Source organism: Myotis daubentonii, chromosome 10 (genome assembly GCF_963259705.1).
Source record: "Myotis daubentonii chromosome 10, mMyoDau2.1, whole genome shotgun sequence".
NCBI classification, from domain to species: Eukaryota; Metazoa; Chordata; class Mammalia; order Chiroptera; family Vespertilionidae; genus Myotis; species Myotis daubentonii.
The window spans coordinates 60,430,186-60,453,417 of record NC_081849.1 but is presented as its reverse complement, the minus strand read 5'-3'; the positions used below and the strand labels follow the sequence as shown (position 1 = coordinate 60,453,417).

The 23,232-nt window shown below is 38.6% G+C and overlaps 1 protein-coding gene across 1 annotated transcript in view; it reads right to left on the bottom strand.

Moving 5' to 3' along the window:
* ABCB5 (ATP binding cassette subfamily B member 5) overlaps positions 1 to 23,232 on the bottom strand; it is an 83,486-nt gene that overhangs the window by 1,349 nt on the left and 58,905 nt on the right. Inside the window, exons 20-26 of the mRNA XM_059712509.1 lie at positions 18,043 to 18,246; positions 13,630 to 13,730; positions 12,454 to 12,594; positions 6,081 to 6,237; positions 5,551 to 5,748; positions 3,520 to 3,726; positions 438 to 584 (exon numbers count right to left, since the gene is read on the bottom strand). Coding sequence (XP_059568492.1) covers positions 438 to 584; positions 3,520 to 3,726; positions 5,551 to 5,748; positions 6,081 to 6,237; positions 12,454 to 12,594; positions 13,630 to 13,730; positions 18,043 to 18,246 — 1,155 coding nt within the window. The remainder of the gene's footprint in view (positions 1 to 437; positions 585 to 3,519; positions 3,727 to 5,550; positions 5,749 to 6,080; positions 6,238 to 12,453; positions 12,595 to 13,629; positions 13,731 to 18,042; positions 18,247 to 23,232) is intronic.

The following is a 23,232-nucleotide window of genomic DNA, read 5'->3' as shown; positions in this document are numbered from 1 at the left end:
CCTTCCCAAACTAAGCTAATTATAGAAGGTGGAGTAACTAGCAGGCTTGCACACTGCAGTGTAGAGCACTGTTACACAGGTAGATTGCCTTATTAATTTGTTTGGCTTTATGGGACTAATAACAAAATAGAAGAGTTAATTTTCTTGTGCTTTTTCTTTGAATGGAGAAACATTTCAAGTATCGGGACCCTCTTTTTGATAATGAGACAAATTCAAGAGAGAACACCTTTCTAGAACATGAGATGCCTGCCCTGTGTCCCAACTCCCTCCCACTCCCCCCATCTCTTCACCAGCCTCTAACCATAATTAGAACTGGTGACCCTATGACTACAATTATCTCCAGGCCTTTCTTTCTCTAACCTGACCTTTATTTTTTCCCATGATTTTTCACTCTCATATGTGATATTATATTCTGAGATGAATAAAGAGGATGTTACCTTTTCATTCTCATTGTCAAGGGATGAAGTGGCCTCATCCAACAATAAAATTTTTGGCTTTCGGAGAAGAGCCCTTGCAATAGCTAGTCTTTGTTTTTGGCCGCCAGAAAGCTGTGTTCCTTTCAGTCCAACTTGTGTGTTGTATTTCTATTACAGGAACATGCAATTAAGAAAGTAAGGCTTGGTTATTTAAATTAGCATGGCAACTGTGGGTGAGAACCATCTAAATATTTCAAATTTTGCTACTCTGTAAAATTTGTGTCCCAACAAGTACTGAAATATATTCTTGTGCTTTGTTGCAAATGAATGCTAAACCAGCAATAAACACTACCATTTCATTTACATATCAAATCTAGTCACAGGCAACAGACCTTTGCCATTATGCTCCTACAAAGGAATTGTTTGAATTAAAGCATAAGAGAAAAAACAATTGGCAAAAAAAAGTTCCAAGCACACACAAATCTTTTTCCATTAAGTTACATTACCTTCTATTTTCAGGTCAACATGATTTAAAGCAGGGGTCCTCAAACTTTTTAAACATGGGGCCAGTTCACTGTCCCTCAGACCGTTGGAGGCCGGACTATAGTTTAAAAAAAAAACTATGAACAAATTCCTATGCACACTGCACATATCTTATTTTGAAGTAAAAAAACAAAACGGGAACAAATACAATATTTGTATTTGCATGTGGCCCGCGGGCCGTAGTTTGAGGACCCCTGATTTAAAGTATCTAAACACAAGGAAATTATTGGGTCCCTTCATTTTAGCTCTTGTTAAATCTCTACAGGCATATATATCTCTTCAGATGCCAGGGTGCTGTACTCAGTGTCAGGGTGCTGCCTGGCAATAAGTTAGGTTGGCATGTTGATAGTGACATTTAGCACTTCACAGTGTTTCCACAGCTCTCCCACTTACTAATGAATTACCCTTCTCTAGTGTTTCCCTCTATAGATGGGCAAAGGGAATTTCTCATATCCTGCAGCCTTTGGAGTCTGCTAAGTCACGAGTGGTCAGTTCAGTTGGTGAAAGCAGCCTCCTGCTTGCTTTCTAGATTGTCCTTTTGGTTCTTCTTCCCTCCAGGGTTTCACACTGCTTTCTAGTAGTGGTTGCCATTTATCTAACAAATGCACGCCTATGGTACTCAATGGGAGGATGGATCTGTTCTACTGGAAGGCAAGTCCAAGTGTACAGCCTTCTAAAGGTGGATCCTGTAGTTGCACCACAGAGAAGATGCAACCTGTGATTATATGCTGTTCATTTTGTCTTGGTACCATGGCGATGCTTCAATCAATTGCCTTTCCATTCACATCTGACTGGGGCAAAGCTGGTATTGAGAGAGCCTATGTCACAGCCTTATGACAAATGTGTCTACTTCATTCAAAACTCATTTTTTTAATTTAAAATGCACAGTTGCTTTCTTTATATCAAACAATGGATGTCTGAATTGCTAAAGCTCAGTGAAAGTGTTTTTCTGAAGTGAAATGCTGTACAAAGAACACAGACTTCGACGATCTCCTCTGAGATGTTATCTGGGAGTGCCAGCAGGCTGGACCCCTTCCTCCTGAAATGTATTTTGTAAAATTTGGAATTATAGGGTAGGGTAATCTGAAAAAACGGTGTCATTAATTTCCACGCACTTCAAAATCCCCACCTAAATGAGAGATCTAACCTCAAACCAAAAACAGAGACTGGGGAATGATAATGGGGTTGTAGCCCTTTTAACTAGTCTCACTTAAATTGTACATGGATTTTTCCATGTAGCTGAGGAAGGTACAAGACTAGCTTAGAAATCACTTTGCATTCTTGGCCTTCTCTGGATTATAGGAAAATGTAAGTCTCAAGAATGAATTGGATGAAAATCAAATTCAGATGCTTTTGCCTATCATAGGCAGAACAGATTATAAATGTAGATATAAAGGTAGATATCCAAAAACATTTTCAGAAACTTAAACTGACGGTTTTGTTCTTTAATGAAGAATCATAGAGTTCCATTCTTTCCTGTTTAAACCGAAAACACAAATCAATTCTCTGTCAAACACTGAGATGGTGAATGCCCTGAAATCACCTGTTTTATGAGATGAAGGGGCAATGGCTTCTTAATACGGACCTGGGGCTTAAAGCTACTTGGGTCCTGGTGGGAACATAAAAAAGATCTAATCCTAAATCAGTTGCATTCTGGAAAGTCCCCGGGGGCCCTGGGGTGGAATTGCAGGGTGGTTCCAGTGGTCAAAGTCCTATTCAAGAAGCCATGATGTGGCTTCGCTGAGCTGACACTGTATATTATTGTGGGGACTATGGGGCATCTACACCTGGTCTATTTCTCATAGGAGCCTTAAGATCAAGGTGGTGTTGCAACTCAACTCCCATGCTCCAGGTTGATATTTCCAAATGCCTACAGGTCATCTGCATGGCATACACCACAGGTGTATTACCCTTAGCATGCTTCAAATCAACTCCCTGGTATTCACCCTCCTGGATCCCCAAAGGTTATATAAGGTGTCCAGGAAGGTGTCTACAAAGGTGACATTTGAAAGAGCTTGAAAGTTAAGCAGCTGGTTCTGCAGAGAGCCAGAGGAAGGGAGGTCCCAGCTGAAGAAAAAACAAGTGCAAATGTCCTGAGGTAGGAAAGAACTTGACGTGTTCATGAGACAGAAAAGAGGCCAGTGTGGTTAGAGCAGAGCCAGCACATGGTGAGGAAGGAGCTGGAGAGGCCAGGTCACAGAAAGCCTCAACAGTCACATGAAGAATTTGGACTTTATTGTAAGTGCTATGGGATACCATTAAGAAGCTTTCAACCAGGATTGTTTTCAACATAAAAACTAATGTTTTAAAAGGATCCCTCTAGTTGCTGTGAGGAAGAATAATAATACATATTAATTCAGTGAATATTAAAATAGTTTGGTCTTGGAAAAACAGTCACATAAAAATTTCAAACTTTGCTTTTACATATAACTTTACATTAGATGCTGGTAATAAATACATTGTATAACACAAGGAGCACGTAAAATAACCATTTAACCTCACTGAACTACTAAGGCTAATTTGGCAGCTTTGAAGTTCAAGATTTCAGATATTTTCTTACCTCAGGGAGACCCTCAATAAAAGAATGGATATTTGCTGCACTTGCTACTTCTTTTATCTCATCTAATGGCACAACACGGCTGTTATCACCATAGGCGATGTTCTCAGCAATGCTACAGTTGAAGAGCACAGGCTCTTGAGAAACGATTGCTATTTGGGAACGAAGCCATTGTATGTTCAATTCCTTTGCATCCACACCATCAAATAGCTGCCAAAACCAGAATGGAGAATGGTATGTGAAGATCCAACACTGTATCATGTTACAGTTCACTGTATTCAAACACACAAATCATAACAAGAAGGTTAGGCATTCAAGCTATTTAGTAGTATAATGTTACCCAAGGAAAGCTCATAAATCATATGTCTTATACAAGCGGACAGCGAGTAAATGACTAAAATGCCAACTCCTAAACTTACTTGACATTTCTAGGTATGGCCATATATTCTAGAGACCTACCCAGAGTCTAGAGTAGAGCCTGCTGCTCTGTACTAAAGTCATGTGGAAAATGACCAACCTCCACCGTAACAGGACCCCACTTTATTGAGGCCCAGAAGGAGAGTATGACTGATATAGTAGCCCACAGGTAGAAACATGTCATTTTGCACACAGCCATGTTTGTTTATATGTCCATATAACATCAATCAACCTACTCTGTGAGGGGCTCTTTAGGCACAGGGAAATAGTGGTAAGTAAGACAAAGCTCTTGCCCTCCTGCACCTTATATTCTGGTGGAGAGAGGCAGGCAATAAACACACTAAAACAACTCAAACCAGAAAAAGAAAGTGTCATAAAGAAGGGATAATGGGAGAGAGAATGACTGGGGATGTGGGATGAGTGTGGGTGGATGCATTATTTTCTATGGGGTTATGTAAAAGCCCTACCTAAAAGTAGCATTTATAATGAGACATGAATGATGAGAAGGAGCCAGCACAGAAGAGTAAAAACATTCTAACATGGAAGATCAAAGACCCATAAGTAAGTTTAAAGAACATAGACACTCAGTGTACAATGATGAGCTGGGGCGGGGGCTGCGGGGGGAGGGGGGGTAATAGGGAAGGAGTTTGGAGAGACAGTCAGGTGCCAGATCATGAAGGACCTTGATTGATGCTATGGACTATGGGTTACTCTAACTGTGATGGGAAACCATTGGGGGTTTTAAAGGAGGGCGTGTCATGTGCTATGTGCAGACAGATGAGTGGTACCTAATACTAGTACTCATTGTGGACTTATTATTGGTAAAAAGGGAGCCATTTTAGACCATTCAATTTTGCAAACAGTCATTGAGAATCTGTGGTGGGGAAAAGACTGTAAATTGCAAGAGAATAAGGACTAATAAGGACTGATAGAAGTCTGACTTTTAGAGGCTTATGCTTTGTTGTGAGAAGAAAGAGGCAGAACAGGAGGTTGTGTTTGTGTATGTGTGTAATGTGGTGGTGGTTGCGGGGAGAGGATTAGTGAAAACGTGAATATACTGTGAGGAAGAAAAGTCCCAGGTGAGAAAAACAGTCTTTGGAGTTCAAAGGAGGGAGAGGTTGCATTTTTTTTTTTTTTTTTTAGATCAGATTGCAGGATTTAATAGATCTGATTCAGATTAGCCCTAATCATGCACAAAGTTTTGGGAATTGGAGGTTGAAGGGTTGAAGATGGTCAGTGGGAACAGCAAAACGCCTGAGCCAGGGAGGCAGAGGAAACTATTATCTCTGTCTTAAACCAGAACCGAATAAAGAGCCCGGGCATGGATATTAGGTCCTCTAACACCTGTATTTTAAAAGAATTCCATGGCGTATAAGATGAAAATTTCTACCGCCATAATGGCTGAAGAATCTTTGGGTCTTTACACTTAGCATCAAAGTCCTATCCATCATTCCTATTATTGGTTTGCTTGTCCTTTTAGTTAAGGGATAGTTTTTTTTTCTTTTAACTACTGTACTGTTTGCCCTACCCAAACCAGTGATGATACTTAAGCCCAAGAGAATGTTTAAGAATAGCACCATTAATCCCCAGATAAGTTGTATTTAAATTAAGTCTTACTATTTGTCCTCTCATGGGATCATAAAATCTCTGCAGAAGTTGGACAGAAGTGCTTTTCCCACAGCCACTGCTCCCAACAAATGCTACTGTCTTCCCTTTCTCAATACTGAGGGATAAGCCACGGAGGATGAGAACATCTGGGCGACATGGATAGAAGAAAGAGACTTCCCGGAACTCTATATTCCCTTCACATATGTCCTGTGAAGAAAGTTGGCAGTGTTTAGAAAAGTTGTAACACATTATAGCACATTGACTTAGCACCTTCTGAAAACTGAACATGTTTCCACACTACTTTAATTTTAAACATCATATTCCTCTCTGTGGACCTGCTGACCGCACACTGGTTTCTGTTACTTTTGTTTAGATTTTTACATCTGTGCTTCTTGTTGTCTTCACTACTGGACTTCACAAAGTTGCTTAAAAGCCGAGGTTTCCTTCAGCTTCACTACCCAGACACAGTCCAGTCTAGAGATTAGCTTAATATGGACAATGAACAATAAGTGGACATTTAAAATCACAGTTGTGCTTACTGGTTTTTTCCCTTCTTGACTATAGCTTTCTATAGTTGGTTTCTTTTCCAATAAAGCAAACAGATGTGCAGCCCCGGATTTGGCTCTCGAATATTCAGGTGCCAAAGCAAGTGTTTCTCCAATGGCCATAGCTCCATATGCAATTGCAGTAAAAACTCTATCAAAAGACAAAGCATTTGAATCTAGTTAGGTTCATTTCAAACAATGGAGCTCTAAAAGTAAAGGAAAAAGCAGGCACAGGAATATCACCTTTTGACCCAGACAACACCACTAATGCTGAAGGCCCAATAATGATCTTTCTTGTAATTTTCTACCACCTGGTTATTGTCCCGTGCTTTGTACACCACAATAACCTTTGAAGTTCAGGTAATCTTAAAAGTTTCTCTTCCAGATAAGAGACACAGATCAAAGGTCCTAACTAGTGAATGTTTTCATATAAGTGATGCCATCTGATCACCTAGGAGATAAGGAGGGCAGGAACTCATATAACTTTTTAACAAATGAAGAGACTCTAGCCTAAAGAAATGGAGCCATTTGCCTAGGGTCACATAACTGTGAAACTGTAGGACTGGAACTTGAACTTCCTTGTCCATTGTTTTCCCTTACATGGTGCTGTTTGGAATGGAAAGCTGGCCTGAACTCTAAATGTCTGCTTGTTGGAGTTTGTTATCACTCGTTTCCCATATTAGCATCTTCAGAAGGCCCTAAATATCAAATCTCCCTTGATTTGTCTCCTTTATATCCCTTCAGTCATTGATCCCTCTATTTAGACTTCTTATCTTGTCCTCCTCTCCTCTGGATAATCTCTGGGGAGGGCAGGAGTTGGGTGGCTGCCATTGCAGTGAACACTAAAAGAAGGCTTTCCTGTTCTCCTGGTTTTAGCTAACTAAGGTTGCTTTCCTGATTGCAATGATAACTCACAGTTCTTCCAGGGCTTCCCAGCCTAGCAGAGCAAAGATGGTGGTGAAGGCCTCCTTTGCATCTTTACCCCTTATTATTTCAAGCTATCAACCAACTATCAATATTTATTGAAAACCTGCCTGTTTGGGTCAGTAAAGACTTTGACTATTCAAAGTCTTATATGATTTCCTGTCAGGAACTGCACTTGGATTTTTGGAGGACGAGGCCACAATACAAAAGCGGCCTGGCTCTGTCTCTCAGGCAGTTTTCAAAGCTGTGGCTTTTATTCTTACTATACTGAAGGCTGTCTTGGCCTTGATTCTTTCTTAGCCATGTGCTCTACTTAGCTTCCTGCTAATACGTATAGCAAAGGAGAAACAGAGAGGAAAGCTCAGTAGTGGGGGTATGAAGAGTTACAGAAACCTCTGCTAGGCAATAATGGTTTCTAACCTATATTGCAAAGGGCAAGTCAGTTAGAAACTAAAAATCAGAGAGGAGAAAATTATTTTGTATTTTTCAAAGTGTGCACAATTATAAGGAAGTGAGTCAAAAGTGTTACCTGGGCTAACAGAGGCAGAGGGGAGAGTTTTACCTAACATATATGTGTATGAGAACCTAAACAAGACATTGTCTAAATGCCTGTGCATTTGTTGCAAGGCAGCAGAGTGAAAATGGAATCACCTTTTAAAAAATGCTCGTCTGAGAGAAACTTCTATAACAACAGAGGTAAAGAGAGCTTCTACCATAGAAAATGTATGTTGCCCCACCTTTTTTTTTTTTTTTTTTGGAGGAAAAAGTTAAGGCTGATATTAGCCATGCTGATAAACATATTATGAGCACATCAAGGGATTCTGCTGTTAAAACTCCCTTTATGCATCTCCCTTTAAGGCACACTATTATTTCTGAAAGAGAGACAACTTATCCATCCTTAAAGCTATAAATCATGAAAATACATTCTCATTTTATAGGGTGAATAACACATCTTTATATTTAACAATAAACTAGAATATGACTTCCCAAATTTTTATATAATTCTAGGAGGTTTCTGGTAGTGTCCAAAAGAAAACCCTAAGGTTTTAAGCAACTATGGAGAGCAGGCTGGGATTCAGTCCCCGTACCCCTATTTCTTTCTTTCTTTCTTTCTTTTTTTCATTTTTTTTTTTGGTGCTCTATCCTATAACTTATTTTTTTTAATATATAATTGATATTTTACAGAGAGGAAGGGAGAGGGATAGAGAGTTAGAAACACCGATGAGAGAGAAACATCAATCAGTTGCCTCCTGCATACCCCCTACTGGGGATGTGCCCACAACCAAGGTACATGCCCTTGACTGAAATTGAACCTGGGACCCTTCAGTCTGCAGGCCGACGCTCTATCCACTGAGCCAAACTGGTTAGGGCCTATTTCTTTCTTTAAAAAAATGTTTTTAAAATATATTTTTATTGATTTCAGAGAGGATGGGATAGGGAGAGAGAGATAGAAACATCAATGATGAGAGAGAATCATTGATCAGCTGCCTCCTGCATGCCCCACTGGGGATCGGGCCCACAACCAAGGCATATGTCCTTGACTGGAATTGAACCAGGGACCCTTCAGTCCACAGGCTGACACTCTATCTACTGAGCCAAACTGGCTAGGGTCCCATACCCCTATTTCTTAAAGAAAGTGTGATCCTCAGATTCTGTGCCTCAGAATAATCTGGAATATTTGGTAAAATGTAGATTCCTGGCCCTATACCAGATCTACAGATATCTGGGTTAGATTTGTGTGGGGAGCTTCAGATGACTGCATTTTAATCAGCTCCATGATTGGTGAGTTAGGACACTGTTGATTTAGAGAATGACACAAAGTTCTTTTTACTTAAGGAGGATTCTCGTAGGAGGGGGTTTCTTTGTTATCTCTTCCATTCAGTTAGTTGATTAGATAGAAAGCTGTCTATCACCCTAGATTCTGGAAGGCACAGTCTAATAGGCCAGGTGTAATTTAGTGTATCTAACGAGACACTTGTGACTTATTCATGGTAGTTGGGGGCTACATTGGGTTTCTAAGAAGATTGGAGACTTTGATGTTGAAGACAAACCTCATCTGTGCACATTTTTTTGCATAGCCATGTACCCATATTTCCCAGAGACTCTCTCCTTTGCCCATACTATAAAAGTATGGGTATCCTTACTTTGTCTGTAGACTGGTTGTCTGAAACTCAAAATGTGATATTAGTTGCCTTAGCTCAGATAGCCCCCTGTTTCTTTCCTCAGGACACTGGGAAATACCAATGTGATAGTGTTCATTAACCATTACTCTTATGTTAACATTCTATGTATGTTCTGAGAGCTAAAATGCTTGTCTCCAGAAATTAACCTTTTTATGAATTTAATGAAAGTAATTCATGAAATGTGGTACACCAGAAGAAGAAGAAATTTTTGTATTGGGGCCTTTTGATTCTCTTCTATTTTAGGGTCATAAAATAACATTAAACAAGTTACTTGTTCCATTATGTTAAGAATCAGTCCAGTCCTAGATATTCAAATTGTTCAGAAAACTAAGCAAGAAGTTTTTAAAAATATAATTTTACAGAAAGATTCTATGCAAAACTGTCTACAGAATTAGTAACAATAGTAATCATAATGATGATAATAATAAAAAATGTCTACCAAGCAAAGCCTCTGCCATGTTGAATCATGAACTAAAGTCTGTGCTCTGCCACTTGCTGATTAAGTGACTTTGGGCAAGTTAGGTAATTTCCTTCTTGAGTCTTAATTTTCTCCGTCTGTAAAATGGGCATTATAACATTTCACAAGGTAGTTGAGAAGACGAGTCATATAATGCATGAAAAATCCTTGATACTTGAGTAAGGTTTGTTGTTATCGTGATTACCATATGAACAGAATGGTTGGCATCTTCATAGGCCCTTTTCAAGAAACATCCTGCCTGATTTCACTTGCAGGCATGATAGTGATCAGCATGATGTTGAGGTGGTATTTTTTTGTTAATCCTCACCCAAGGATATTTTTCCCATTGATTTTTTTTTTTTTTTTAGAGAGAGTGGCAGGAGTGGGAGAGGGAGAGCCCTAGGGAGGAGGAGGGGGGGAAGGAGAGAGGGAGGGAGGGAGGGAGGGAAAGAGAGAGGAGAGGAGAGAGAGGGAAACAGAGACAAAGATGTATCAATAGAGATACATCAATTGGCAACTGGGGCACTCAGCCAATGCTCTAACCACTGAACATATCAGCCAGGGCAAGGTTGTATCATCCTTTAACTAAGAACATTCTTTACTTAGTTTTAATCTAAACAAATCTCAGTATGTAGAAGTAGACTCCCAATTACAAATATTCTATTTTTATATAAATAGTTGTCTTTGACTTAGACCCAGTCCTGCTACCAAAGTACCTGGTGTTAGATGTGTGGATATAGAAGGGAAGAAAAATAGAAGAATCTGAAAAACAGGAGTAATGTGAAAACATTGACTCTGGAAGCACATTTACAGGAATGACTAGACTGCTTAATTATGCAGTCCATTTTTCCTCTTTTATTTTTGATTTAGTCATTCATTCAATAAATATTTATTATGTGCCTACTATGTGCCAAGCTTTTGTTTTTGGTTCTAGGGCAACATTTGGTCATTAGTGACCAAAACAGGTTAAGCTCTGCTCTCCCTGAGCTTACAGTCTATGCAGTCAATAAATAAGGAACAAAAAAGGTAATTTTATATAGTGGTAAGTGTTTTACATAAAACATGGTAATAGAATAGAGAATGATGATGAGGAGAGGCAAGGGGACTACGTTGGGCCATCAGCATAAGTCTCTCTGAAGAATGCACTTAGGGGCAGAGGCCTGGATGGTGAGAAAGAGGCAACTTGGCAGAGACCTGGGAAATGATTGTACGAGACAGAAGGAAGACTGATTTACAGCCATCTATATATACCAGGGGTGGGCAAACTTTTTGACTCGAGGGCCACAATGGGTTCTTAAACTGGACTGGAGGGCCGGAACAAAAGCATGGATGGAGTGTTTGTGTGAACTAATATAAATTCAAAGTAAACATCATTACATAAAAGGGTACGGTCTTTTTTTTTTCAATAGTTTTATTCATTTCAAATGGGCCGGATCCGGCCCGCGGGCCGTAGTTTGCCCACGCCTGATATATACACTAAGGGCCCAGTGCATGAATTCGTGCACCTTGAAAGGAACTGTGGGCCGCGAAGCTGCAGTGGGCACAGGGGTGGGTCTTGGCCCATCCTCCACGCCACCGCCCGGCCCCGGCTGCCATGGCCCCTGGTCCCCTGTCTGCCGGCAGCCCTGCTCCCACCACCACTGTTCTCACATGCTGATGGCACCAGCCCCGCTTGTACCCACTGACGGCGCAGAGCGACTGGGGCCAGTGCCAGCAGCAAGTGCGAGCAGGGCCAGCACCATCAGTGGGTGCAAGCAGTGGCTGCCACCCCAATTGCTTCTCAGGAGCAGGGGGAGATGGAGAAGCCCTCAGGGGTGATCGGGGCCAGCAGCAGCCGCCGCTCGCACCACTGATGGCGCTGAGAGATCAGGACTGGCACTGGGAGCCAGCAGCAGGTGTGAGCAGTGGTTCTGGTGCCAGCTGTGGGTGCAAGCGGGGCTGGTGCTGGCAGTGAGTGTGAAAGCTGGGTGGGACTGTGGCATGTGGGAGCAAAGAATTTTTAGTAATCATGAGAGGCTTGCCCTGATGACAGCAACCGGTGCCCTGCCTTGGTCTGGCACCCCCACTCACCTGCTCTACCATCCCGCCACGGCCAATGCCCACCATGTTCCACACGCACCCCCTGGTAGTCAGTGCATGTCATAGCAACTGGTTGTTCGGTTGTTCCACAGTTTCGCCTATTTGCATATTACGGTTTTATATATATAGATAAAAGGCTAATATACAAAGTGTCCCTTTGGGAGTTTGACAGGGAGAACGGGAGTTTGATTGCTTGCTATGGTGTGCATTGACCATCAGGGGGTGGCGTGGAACATGTCGGGTGACCAGTGGTGGTGGCAGGGCGCTGAGGGAGCGAGGGAAGGAGGAGGCAGAGGGAGGCGGGGAACCTGATTGGCCCTGATCACCAGCCAGGCCTAGGGACCCTACCCGTGCATGAATTTCATGCACTGGGCCTCTAGTATTTGATAAAACCATCTCCACTTTGAGAGTTCCATGAAGCCTCACAGATTCCAGAGGAATGGATGACCAGAAGGCATAGTTTACCCCTCCCTACATTCCCAAATTCTAATAAACTGAAACAGGAGCAATTTAGTTAGGAACTGAATTCAGATTATATCACTATCAGTATTTTACCAGCTAGTCTACATTTACATATATAAAAAAACAGAGAAACATTAAAAAGTTTCCCCAGCATGCTTTCCCCACATATATGATTCAAATCATAATGCTATAAACTAGACACATTTCTGGTCAATTTAAGTACATGACTCATTTACAGGGTTTATATTTTTGTACAACTTACATGAACATGCCCTCTGGGGTCATTCGTCCAGCTTGAATTAAATAGACTCCAAATCGAAACCCCACTGCATAGGCAAAATATACAAAAGCATGGCTGAATGCATAACAGATTCCAATGATCTGTGCTTTCTTCAGGGTATTTCTGAAATGGACAAAGTTTACTAAGTAATGGGTCATAAGGTATACCAAGAACATTTTAATAAATGTAGAGTAATGAATATAGAAGATTAGACATGTTACTAAGGGGACATACATTTTTCTAAGAATTAGTTATTTTTTAACTACTAAAAATTATTATAGAGAAAACAGAAAATGTAATGACTTTCTCTATAGCTATACATTTAAAATTTAAAAAAAAAACTGATTTGAGAGAGAAACATTTATTTATTATTCCACTTATTTATGCAGTCATTGGTTGCTTCATGTATGTGCCCTTTCCGGGAATCAGACCCACAACCTTGGTGTATTGGGATGATGCTCTAGCCAACTGAGCTACCCGGCCAGGGCTTATAGCTATACACTTAATTCAGTATAACAAATTGCCTCTATTTACTTTCAAATGAATAGGTAAGTCTGTCAGAGGACAGTTAATGAAAGAGTTAATGAAAGAGATTTGGTTTAGAAGTATTTAAAATATGTTCTATCCCAATCTTTCACGAGGAGATTAAATAGTGAAATTAAAGGTCAGTACCAACCACAAGCATGTGCATAACAGAGTACAAAACTACCTCTCTGATAAAGTAATACAAAAAGTATCACTGAGTAAACGTGATGAGGATGACCAGTTTAAAATTAAAAGGGGTGATCACGTTTATTATGTATATATTAGTTTTAAAAATATGAACCATTTTAGAGATTCAATTTAAAAGGCTGAGCACTTTTTTTTTCTTGAATATATTTCTCCAGTCATACTTTAGGAAAATAAGAAAAGGTGCTTTTACACACTTAGTAAAAGCACATGGCAATGTGGGAGGACCTAAAACATATTCTAACAGTGCTTGCTTTTGATTCCTCTTTTAGTCTCCTCTTGGTGAAGCCAATGAGAAATTATGATATGGCATTATTAGGAAAGATTCCAGAGAAAATGGATTGGCAGGCAAATCACCAGGGTCATCAGGAGTACAGGCTTTACAGGACCAAACTATAGTTAATGGAGTCAGTATGGATCTACAATCACCTGTGCTGAGTCTGAAGCGTCTCCTCATACTTTTGCTCAAAAGCTTTTTCTCTTGTCAATGATACTATTGTACGTATATTCTCCACAGCTTCAGTTGCTATCTTATAAAATAGGACAGTAAAAGAGAGAAATAAAATTAATAATGGTAAAATTCTCCTGGTTGTGAATTTCAGTCATTTATACAGGGGATATATTGAGTACATCAACTCAGTAAGTTTTCCTAATGAGTTTTTTTAGCTTCCTTTTTTCTTTCCCCAAAATAAGATAAGAAAATAACATTTCAGGATAACAGCCTCAAGGAAAATTTTTAAAGATTTAGTCCACTGTCCTAAATTTAGTTCCTGTCAAATCTTCACTGAATTTCTATTAAATTGGTTCCATAGGCAGAAGGATAGGATCAAACATCAGTGAGCATTATGTTCATATGTAATTATGCAAAGGAACTGCCCTATGAATTACGAGATAATTCAAGGAGAAGACAGTAGAGAGAATCAAGTAAATATTTTATTCTAGCACAGAAAGGCAAATAGCAACCAAAAAGCTCAGGAACATTGCAGTAAAGGAACATGGGTATGGCTACAGAATTCTTTATAAGCTATAGTCATTTCTCATTTTGATATCTGTGAACTTAAAAAAATATTTAATTAAAATATAATGAATGCTTTCCCATATTTATACAGTTTTTAAAAAGGAGTAATTATGTGGGATCCAAAATGGAGGAGACGTTTTACTTAGACTCACTCTGGAACATGAGAACACATGTTGACTGGAAAGGAACCTTCCTACTTTTACATTCTGTTTCCATATTGGCAGAGGGGGCTATGGGACTGAGCAAGATTTAGGTGGACACCAAATGGTCTTTGAAGGAGAATTTGGGTTACAGGAAAGGACTAGGTTTCTGGACTGTAGTCAGGAAACCTGGATTCTACTCTCAATTTTGATGTTTTGTTCGAAATTGTCATTAATTTCAAAATGAACTCAAAGAAACCTCAGTTTGTAACGTTCTGTGGTATGCAAGATAAATGGAGAAGAATGCTGAAACCTTGAGAAAAATAATAGAAATGATTTTTAAAAATCTGTGATCATTTTTCACAATGGAGAAAGGACTATTATCAATTTAGAACCTTAGAAAATAGTCTTTAAAAAAAACACTAATATGGCCATTTTAAATCTGAAAATAAAACATTTGGTGATTTGTCAAAATCTATACATGCAACCAAAGAAGGAGCAACATGTTTTATTGCCCATATTTGAAGTTTTAATGTTTGGTAAATTGACTGATTTAAAGGTACTGGGAAAGCTACTGCCTTTTTTTTTTAAATTTTGTTTTATTGCTTAAAGTATTGCAAAGAGTATTACATATGCTACTGCCTTTTTTTATTGAAGTTATTGATTGTATATTCTGTGGTTACTCTAATAATATAAAAAGGACAAGTCAAAAGGCACAGATACAACTAAAGTTCATGACATAAAAATTAAGATGAGTAAAATATAATTAATTAGGGTCCCATTGATTTGGAAGTTGTGATCATTTGCATACAGGCAGAGTTAAGCAAACAACTTTTCACTATGTCTGAGGCAAATATATAGTAAGTATTTCAGTCTGTACTGCCCAAGCATACATACCAAAGGAAGGTCCTTATCTAATACAAGAAAGGTGGAAAAGCCTCAGGGTCATACAAACCAGATTTCAATGAGTCATGTGCTTGGCATCCATCTTCATGAATATTCATGCTATTTATAATGTGCCAACTGCAACACAGTCAGTTTTACAGAGTGTAAGTAATATGTATTTTTTTATAAATACATTTTTATTGATTTTAGAGAGGACGGGAGAGGGAGATAGAAACATCAATGATGAGAATTAGTAATCAGCTGCCTCCTGCATGCCCCCTACTGGGGATCAAGCCCACAACCTGGGCATGTGCCCTGACCAGGAATTGAACTGTGACCTCCTGGTTCATAGGTCAAAACTCAACCACTGAGCCACACTGGTTGGGCAACCATAAGTGATATTAAAATCATTTTCATATTCAGAGGATGTTTACCAGTGTTTTAAAGATCTCTGCAACCATATCTTGAGAACAGCTTAAAGACTTGGGGATGGATAGCCAAGATAAGACTCCTTGTTTATCTGATGCATCATCCAAAAGGCAGTCATAAGAAACAGGCTTTGGACCTGTACCAAAATGAAAGTCAAGGAGAGTAGGATAGAAGGCCACAAAAAAAGAAAAAGAAAAAGAAAAAAAGATAAAGAAAAAAGAAGAAAGAAAAAAAGAACTGGGAAAGTAATGTACTGCCTTGCCTGCCCCTGGAGAGAATGGGTGGGTAGAGATGGATGGACACTTGACAGGTTGACAGGGAGTCCTACTTTGGGTGCCTGATTAAATCAAATGACACCCCTTTCAGTTGTTAGATGTAATGATACAGTGCTAATGTTTCCCTCAATCCCCAATATAATTATTATTTTTATGGATATAATTGATCCTGAAAGCTTAAATATATCAAAGCATTTTTCAAGAAATTAAATTGCTCATTTTGATCAGCATAAAAATAGTTCTTGTCTAAAACCTTGTCTTAGTCACTATCAATTAAAAAAAGTGCACCACTTTTATGCAATAAATCTTATATTTCTTCTTTCTTTTGAAAAATAAAATACCCATAATTGTTCAAGAAAATGTAATTATTCAGTAATCAGAGAATAAGGAATCATATGTTAGCAATCCCCCATGAGATTGTAACAGTAACAATGGCTGACATTACTGAATACTTACTGTCCACATCAAGCATGTCAAACTCAAAGGCTAATATGGGCCAAATAAACAAGGTTTAAATTCATTTGGGCCGCAAAAAACCAAAAGTTTCAATTTTCATAGAAACATAGGTTTATTTTAATAGAGACATGCTGACTACAAAGGGTAAAATAAATGAGTAATCATTAATATAAAACAATAGAACATTTTAATAAAAATTAATATTTTTCCTTGAACATTAACTTACCAGACACTGAATAACTGCACAAATTAATAAGCGTAACACAAATAAACCTATTTTTTTTGTTCTCCAAAAGCAAAATATTTCCTGTTGTGCACACCAAACAAGTCAGTACAACAAGCGTGTCAAACTCATGGCCCACGGGTGTATGTGGCCCACAACAAATATTATTGCGGCCCAGCCAATATAATAGTATGTAAAAAATGTTTTAATAAAAATTTCATAACTTAATTTTTACAATATCCTGTTATACATTGTTAATAACAAACTAGAATGTTCACTAATGACTGATTACTATAATCGTGTTGCATTCATTTCCCTTACGCGCCTTACACGCAGGCACACCATTTCTCTCCACTAATACTAGCAGCGAATATTTTAGCAGCTGATTGCCACGTCATTAGTCTTGTACTGACTTGTTTGGTGTGCGCAACAGGAAATATTTCGCTTTCAGAGAACAAGAAAAATAGGTTTATTTGCAATACACTTATTAATTTGTGTGGTTATTCCGTGTCTGGTAAGTTAATGTTCAAGAAAGAATATTAATTTTTATTAAAATTTTCTATTATTTTATGTTAATGATTACTCATTTATTTCAGCCCTTTATGTTCAGCATGTCTCTATCGAAATAAACCTACATTTCTATGAAAATTGAAGCTTTTGTTTTTTTGTGGCCCATATAAACTTAAACCTTGTTTATTTGGACCGTGTTAGCCTTTGAGTTTGACATGCTTGCAGTACAAGACTAATGACGTAGCAATCAGCTGCTAAAATATTTGCTGCTATTATTAGTGGAGAGAAATGGTGAGACAGTGCGTTGCATAAGGGAAATGAATGCAACACGATTATAGTAATCAGTCATTAGTGAATTTTGTAGTTTGTTATTAATAATTACACATAACAGGATATTGTAAAAATTAAGTTACAAAATTTTTATTAAAACATTTCTTACATATCGTTATATTGGCTAGGCCGCAAAATATTTGTTGTGGGCCACATGCAAATAGGCCGTGAGTTTGACATGCTGGGTCCAGATACTATTCTAAGTGTTCTGCATATAACAATGGTAAGTGTTTTGTGTAATTTAAAAATGTATGAGTGGATACTATTATTCTCACTTTACAGATGAAGAAATTGAAGTCCAGAAATGTTGACATACTTGCTTGTATCACACATTTGTTAGTGATAGAACGTGAATTCTAATTCAACCAATTTGACTCCAGAGTTCATGGTCTAAATCATGTACCCTATTGCTATAAAAGGTCTATACCCCATCTTTGACTTGTATGTGTGCATTTCAATACATCTATACCACTTTACAGATTCCTAAGGAAAGAAATTAGCATATTATAAAGATGGGAGCTCTGATTGTTTTCTCTTAAAAAAATGTTATGATGATAATAACAGTCTTTGTTTTACCTTTCCAGCATGCTTAAAATCTTGTTTATCCTTGTTGGCAAATCCAACCATTGCTGAGGTTTCAATCATTCCTGTCAGAGCAAGTACTGGAGCAATACTCAGAATCAAGAGTGTCATCTCCCATCCATATATGAAGGACACAATAATGGACAGTCCCATGTTAGTTGCATTTTGTGTTAAGACACCAATCCTCGAACCTGTTGCCTATAATCAGACATATTTTGTAAAAAAAAAAAAAAAAAAAAAAAGTCAGTTAATCTAAAATTTGTAAGAATTGCTATTATAGTTTCTTGAAAAACAAGGTAGACTTTCTTTTTTAGGATTTATACTTAGATTTTAACTTTGAATTTATACTTAGGGATTAAGTAATACCCATATTTTAAAAATGTCCTGTGCTATGGACTCATTATGCTTTATTTATCTACCTTATGTCCAATATTGTTGTTCTTTGACATATTCCTATCATGCTTTAAATACTTTCTGACACAAAAAGATTTTCCAGTCCCTAGTCCTGGAATCTGTCTTCTCCAAGGAGTCTTGGTTCTTTTTAGTGGAGAATGTGATTTAGAAGTCAATATATGGTGCCAATTGTGCTCATTATTAGTGAAATGTCAGTGGCTAGAACTGGAGACTGTGTGTGTGTGTCTGTGTGTGTGTGTGTGTGTGTGTGTGTGTACAGATGCATGCACACATTGAAATCTACATTTATTTCTCTAGTTATATTTTTGAAATGTGTGAGTTCACATCAATATCTACAGTTCCAATCCAACACCACAAGGTTATTTTCAGCATTCTTCCTTCCAACATTTGTTGTCCCCCTTTCAACAGTGAGAAACCTGGCTCTCATTTTCTTTAATAGACTCATGTGATCAATCCCTCTGTATATAACCATTCTGCTATCATGGCCGCTGCTTCTGCCCTGCATGGGCATCTGCCTCACTCTGCTCTGGCTCGGCATTCCCACACCAGGCTGCTGCCACACATGGATGCCCACGCACGGTATGTGGGCTATAACCCCAGTCCTGCCCTCCCCTGCACTGATGGAAGGCTGACACTCTTAGCCACTATGCCATGGTGGAGTTGGATGGAATAATTGGAGGACATTCATTAAAATGTACACTTTGGATATGATGTCTTACATTCCCTTTCTGCACTTTACAACTTGGTCTCACTATGCACAGTCTAAAGAAACAATATCAAAGTAGAAAAGGAGTTGGAAACATCATGGTACAAGGTAACAAAAGAAAGTTTTAAAAAATTTAAATAGAAATATCTTTACAACTGTTTTCTAGGAACTACATGCCTTATGAATCAACTTTCAATAGGACATGTGAAACATAATTAACAAAATGTTAAATTCTTCTGAAAAAAATGAGACCCTTATTTACATAGAAACACAACTATAATCAACCAAGATATCAATTCACTTTTTTTCCCCTTCTTTTTTTGGTGCCCTGACAGGGATCAAACCTGCAACCTTGGCCTATTGGGACTATGTTCTAAGCAACTGCACTACCTGGCCAGGGCTCAAATCACATTTTAAAACATATTTTGCTCTGATCATGTAAGTATGACAATTGGAAAAGATTTAGATAATGCTAAAACTTACATCCCTCTAGACATAGATACATATTCAAGTTAGGATTATTATATGTATGTAGCTTTTTCTATCCTGCTTTTATCCCTTTACATTATACTACAAGCTTTTTCCTGAATCATTATAATTAGTATTCAAAAATATTTAGGTTGTTTCCTAGTTTTCACTATTAATGATAAAGATATAATGAGAACCTTTGTGTGAAGTCTTTGTGCTTATATTTTATTTTCTACTGTTAAATTCTTAGTCTGAAGTCATATGTAAAACAGTATGTGTTCTTACATTCTTGGTAGCTAGTGTCAAATTGCTTCTCTAAAAGATCATATCAGCCTTAGCTAGTTTGGCTCAGTGGATAGAGTGCTGGCCTGCAGAATGAAAGGTCCCAGGTTTGATTCCAGTCAAGGGCACATGCCAGGGTTGCAGATCCCCAGCAGGGGGTGTGCAGGAGGCAAGCCGATCAATGATTCTCTCTCATCATTAATGTTTCTCTCTTTCCCTCTTGCTGGGGTCCAACCCCAGCAGGTCCAGGTGTCCCCAAAGGTGTGGACGGAGTCGGCGAAGAAGGAATGACACGGGGACAGCGTTCAGTTGATCAGCAGCCTAGCCAGGATCTCCAGCCAAGTTCTGGTCTGGATCTCCAGAGAGGTTCTGCTTAGGATGCCCAGCCAGGTTCTGTGTCCATGTTCTCTTGCTAGGTTCTCCAGATTCTCCAGCCAGGTTCTGTAGCCATGTTCCCTCGCTAGGTTCTCCAGCCAGGTTCTGTCCAGGTTCCCCAGCCAGGTTCAGTCACCAGGTTCTAGTCAGGTTCTCTTGCCAATTTCTGTAGTCAGGTTCAGTCCAGGATCTTTTGCCATGTTCTCTCCAGCGAAGTTCTGTCTCTAGGTTCTGTGTAGGTTCTGTCTTCTGAGTTCTGTCTCTTGCTGTCTTGTTGCATCTGTATTTATACCAGTTGATTCCAATCCTATCAATCTCTATTCCAAAGGTTAGGGCGTTTCTTATCTCCATTCCAGGGAGTAAAGATTATGTAGCTTAAGCATGATTGTTCGTAGTTAAAATGATTAATTACCCACCTGGCACTTAGTTAAGAGGTTTTATTCCCTCCTTAACTTCAGGGGAAAATCCCTACCTGGGGATTCAACCTTTCTCGGAGAGGTGACCTTGGTTAAAACACAGCGCCAAGAAGGTGAGCAAACATATTAAGAACCGTATGCCATATATGCCAGGTCCCTTGAAACAGCAAGGATGGACCGGCTCCTGGCACCCTCTCCCTTCCTCTCTGAAATCAATAAAACATATACATATTTTAAAAAATGGTCATATAAATTTTCACTCAAGTATTCCCAAGTTAGTATTGTCATTAAAAAAAACAATAATAAAAGAGCCCTTTCTCCACCCAGGGCTCTGCCTCATTCCTAAAAAATCTTGTGTGGCTTCAGTTTCAAGACTGCATTTGACAACGATTCACTATTTCCCAATTTCTCACTAAGCTATCAAAGAAAACTCCAACAACAGCAAATAGCAAACCAATCACTAAATATTAAAAATTAAGGTAGACAGAAACCTATTTTAAGTGTCTTAGGGTATTAAACATGAGCTCTAAGCCTATGAGGCTGAAGTAGGAGTATCATTTGGTACTTAGTGCTGACTTATGTCTCTGAGAGTTTAAGGATGAGGAGATAAATGTTTTTATGTATTAAATTATGCAGTGTGTTAGAGAAAGAGGTAGAGGTACTAATTGAGTCAGACAAAATAAACATTTGATGGTCACTTAAAATTAGTTTAAAGACCATGCATATCAACCTCATTTCTCAAAACATTTAAATGTAAATCTGACTAATTTTTGGTGAGATAGTCCTCTACTTGAGTGTTTGTTGGCACATACTTTTCTACGAAGTGACTTGCACTTGCATATCTTTGCATTTTGGTTTCCATTTGTGTACTAATCTGCTGCTTAAAAATAAGATTATATACCTTTTTATATGGTATTTTAGTTTAAGCTACCAGAAACTTCTTGAAATGTTTAGTCATTTCAGCTAAGAACAGGCCACAAACCTTGCCTTTTGGTGATGGAGGTAGGACAAAAAAAGTCTGAATATATTTGTCCTGTTCCATGAAGAATAAATAGAAAATAACAGACATTTGGCTTTGAAAAATGCTGTAAGAACTAATGGAAAATGGTCTTAAAGATCTAGAGAAATAATGTACCTCTTAAATGAATTTAGAACTGGAATCAGAATAAGTGTGATGAAACTTCCTTAGATCCTTTAGAAACATGCACAAAAATACAGTTGTTGTTTTTTTCTTGGAAATTAGGAGCAGAAAATCATGATTAAATAATTCTTTAGATAATTATAGAGTATATTTCAATTCTTAGGTACTGTGCTAAATGTGAGGAATACAACTTTTCTAAGAAAATTTTCTAAGAAAAATTTGTAAGAAAATAAAGGGAAGGAAACTCCATACACAATTGTAGAAATAAAGTTCTATATATCGGATTTCTGCTTTTAGCTAACATGGAGTTTTGGAATGGTTTTATGCTCCCATCTAAAACAAACAAAAAATAGACAAAACTATGAACCAGTGGTTTTCAAGGTACTGAACTTAAGGCAGTCAAGGGTAGAGATGGGGAACAAGGTAGGTGAGGTCTATGATTATCCTAGCTTACCCCTTGAAAGAGCAGTCAGGCTTCAGATTAGAAGTGGTTAATTATGACAGAGCCCAACAGAGTAGAGCCCTAACTTGAGTAAATGTAGCTGAGCTCTGGAGAGGTCACGGAAAAAAGCTAGAATATGTTGCACAGAACACCAGAGAGAGGTATACGAAAAGAGAAATATGGATATCTGCAGAAGGTCCTCCTTCAATACTCAGCTGAGTAATATATGTGTGAGGGCTGGGAATGGTGTCTGTCATACCATCTAGACCAGAAAACCTCATGATTCACAATGTTGAATAGAATATGTAGAAGGATTTTGCTTCAATAGTAGGCTGTAGTCCTGCCTAATAAACCTTAAAATCAAGACCCAAGTGGATCAAACTGTTTCTAAGGTAACGTAATTGCATCTCAGAACAAAACCAGGTATATAAAAATACAAAAATATACAGCACTCAAAAATGTTAAATTTAGTGTGTCAAAATTGCAGGTATGCAAAAAGCAGTAAAATAAAACCCACAATGAGCATAAAAAGCAATAAATTAAAACTGACCCAAAATTGACACAAATGTTAGAGTTAGCAGACAATAATGTTAAAAGTTATTATTATTGTACTAGAGGCCTGGTGCATGGATTCATGCACTGGTGGGGTCCCTCGGGCCTGGCCTGCGCCCTTTCGCAATCTGGGATTCCTCAGGGGATGTTAGATAGCCGGGTTTGGCCTGATCCCCACAGGCCCGATCCAGACAGGAGGGAGCCCAATCCTGTGCATTGAGTGTCTGTCCCCTGGTGGCCAGTGTGCATCATAGTGACTGGTCCACCGGTCATTCAGTTGTTTGGTCGCTTAGGCTTTTATATATTTAGATAATATATACTTCAAAGTTAAGAGATAATGCAGATATCAGAAAGACCCATATCAAATTCTACAAATGAAAATTTCAGT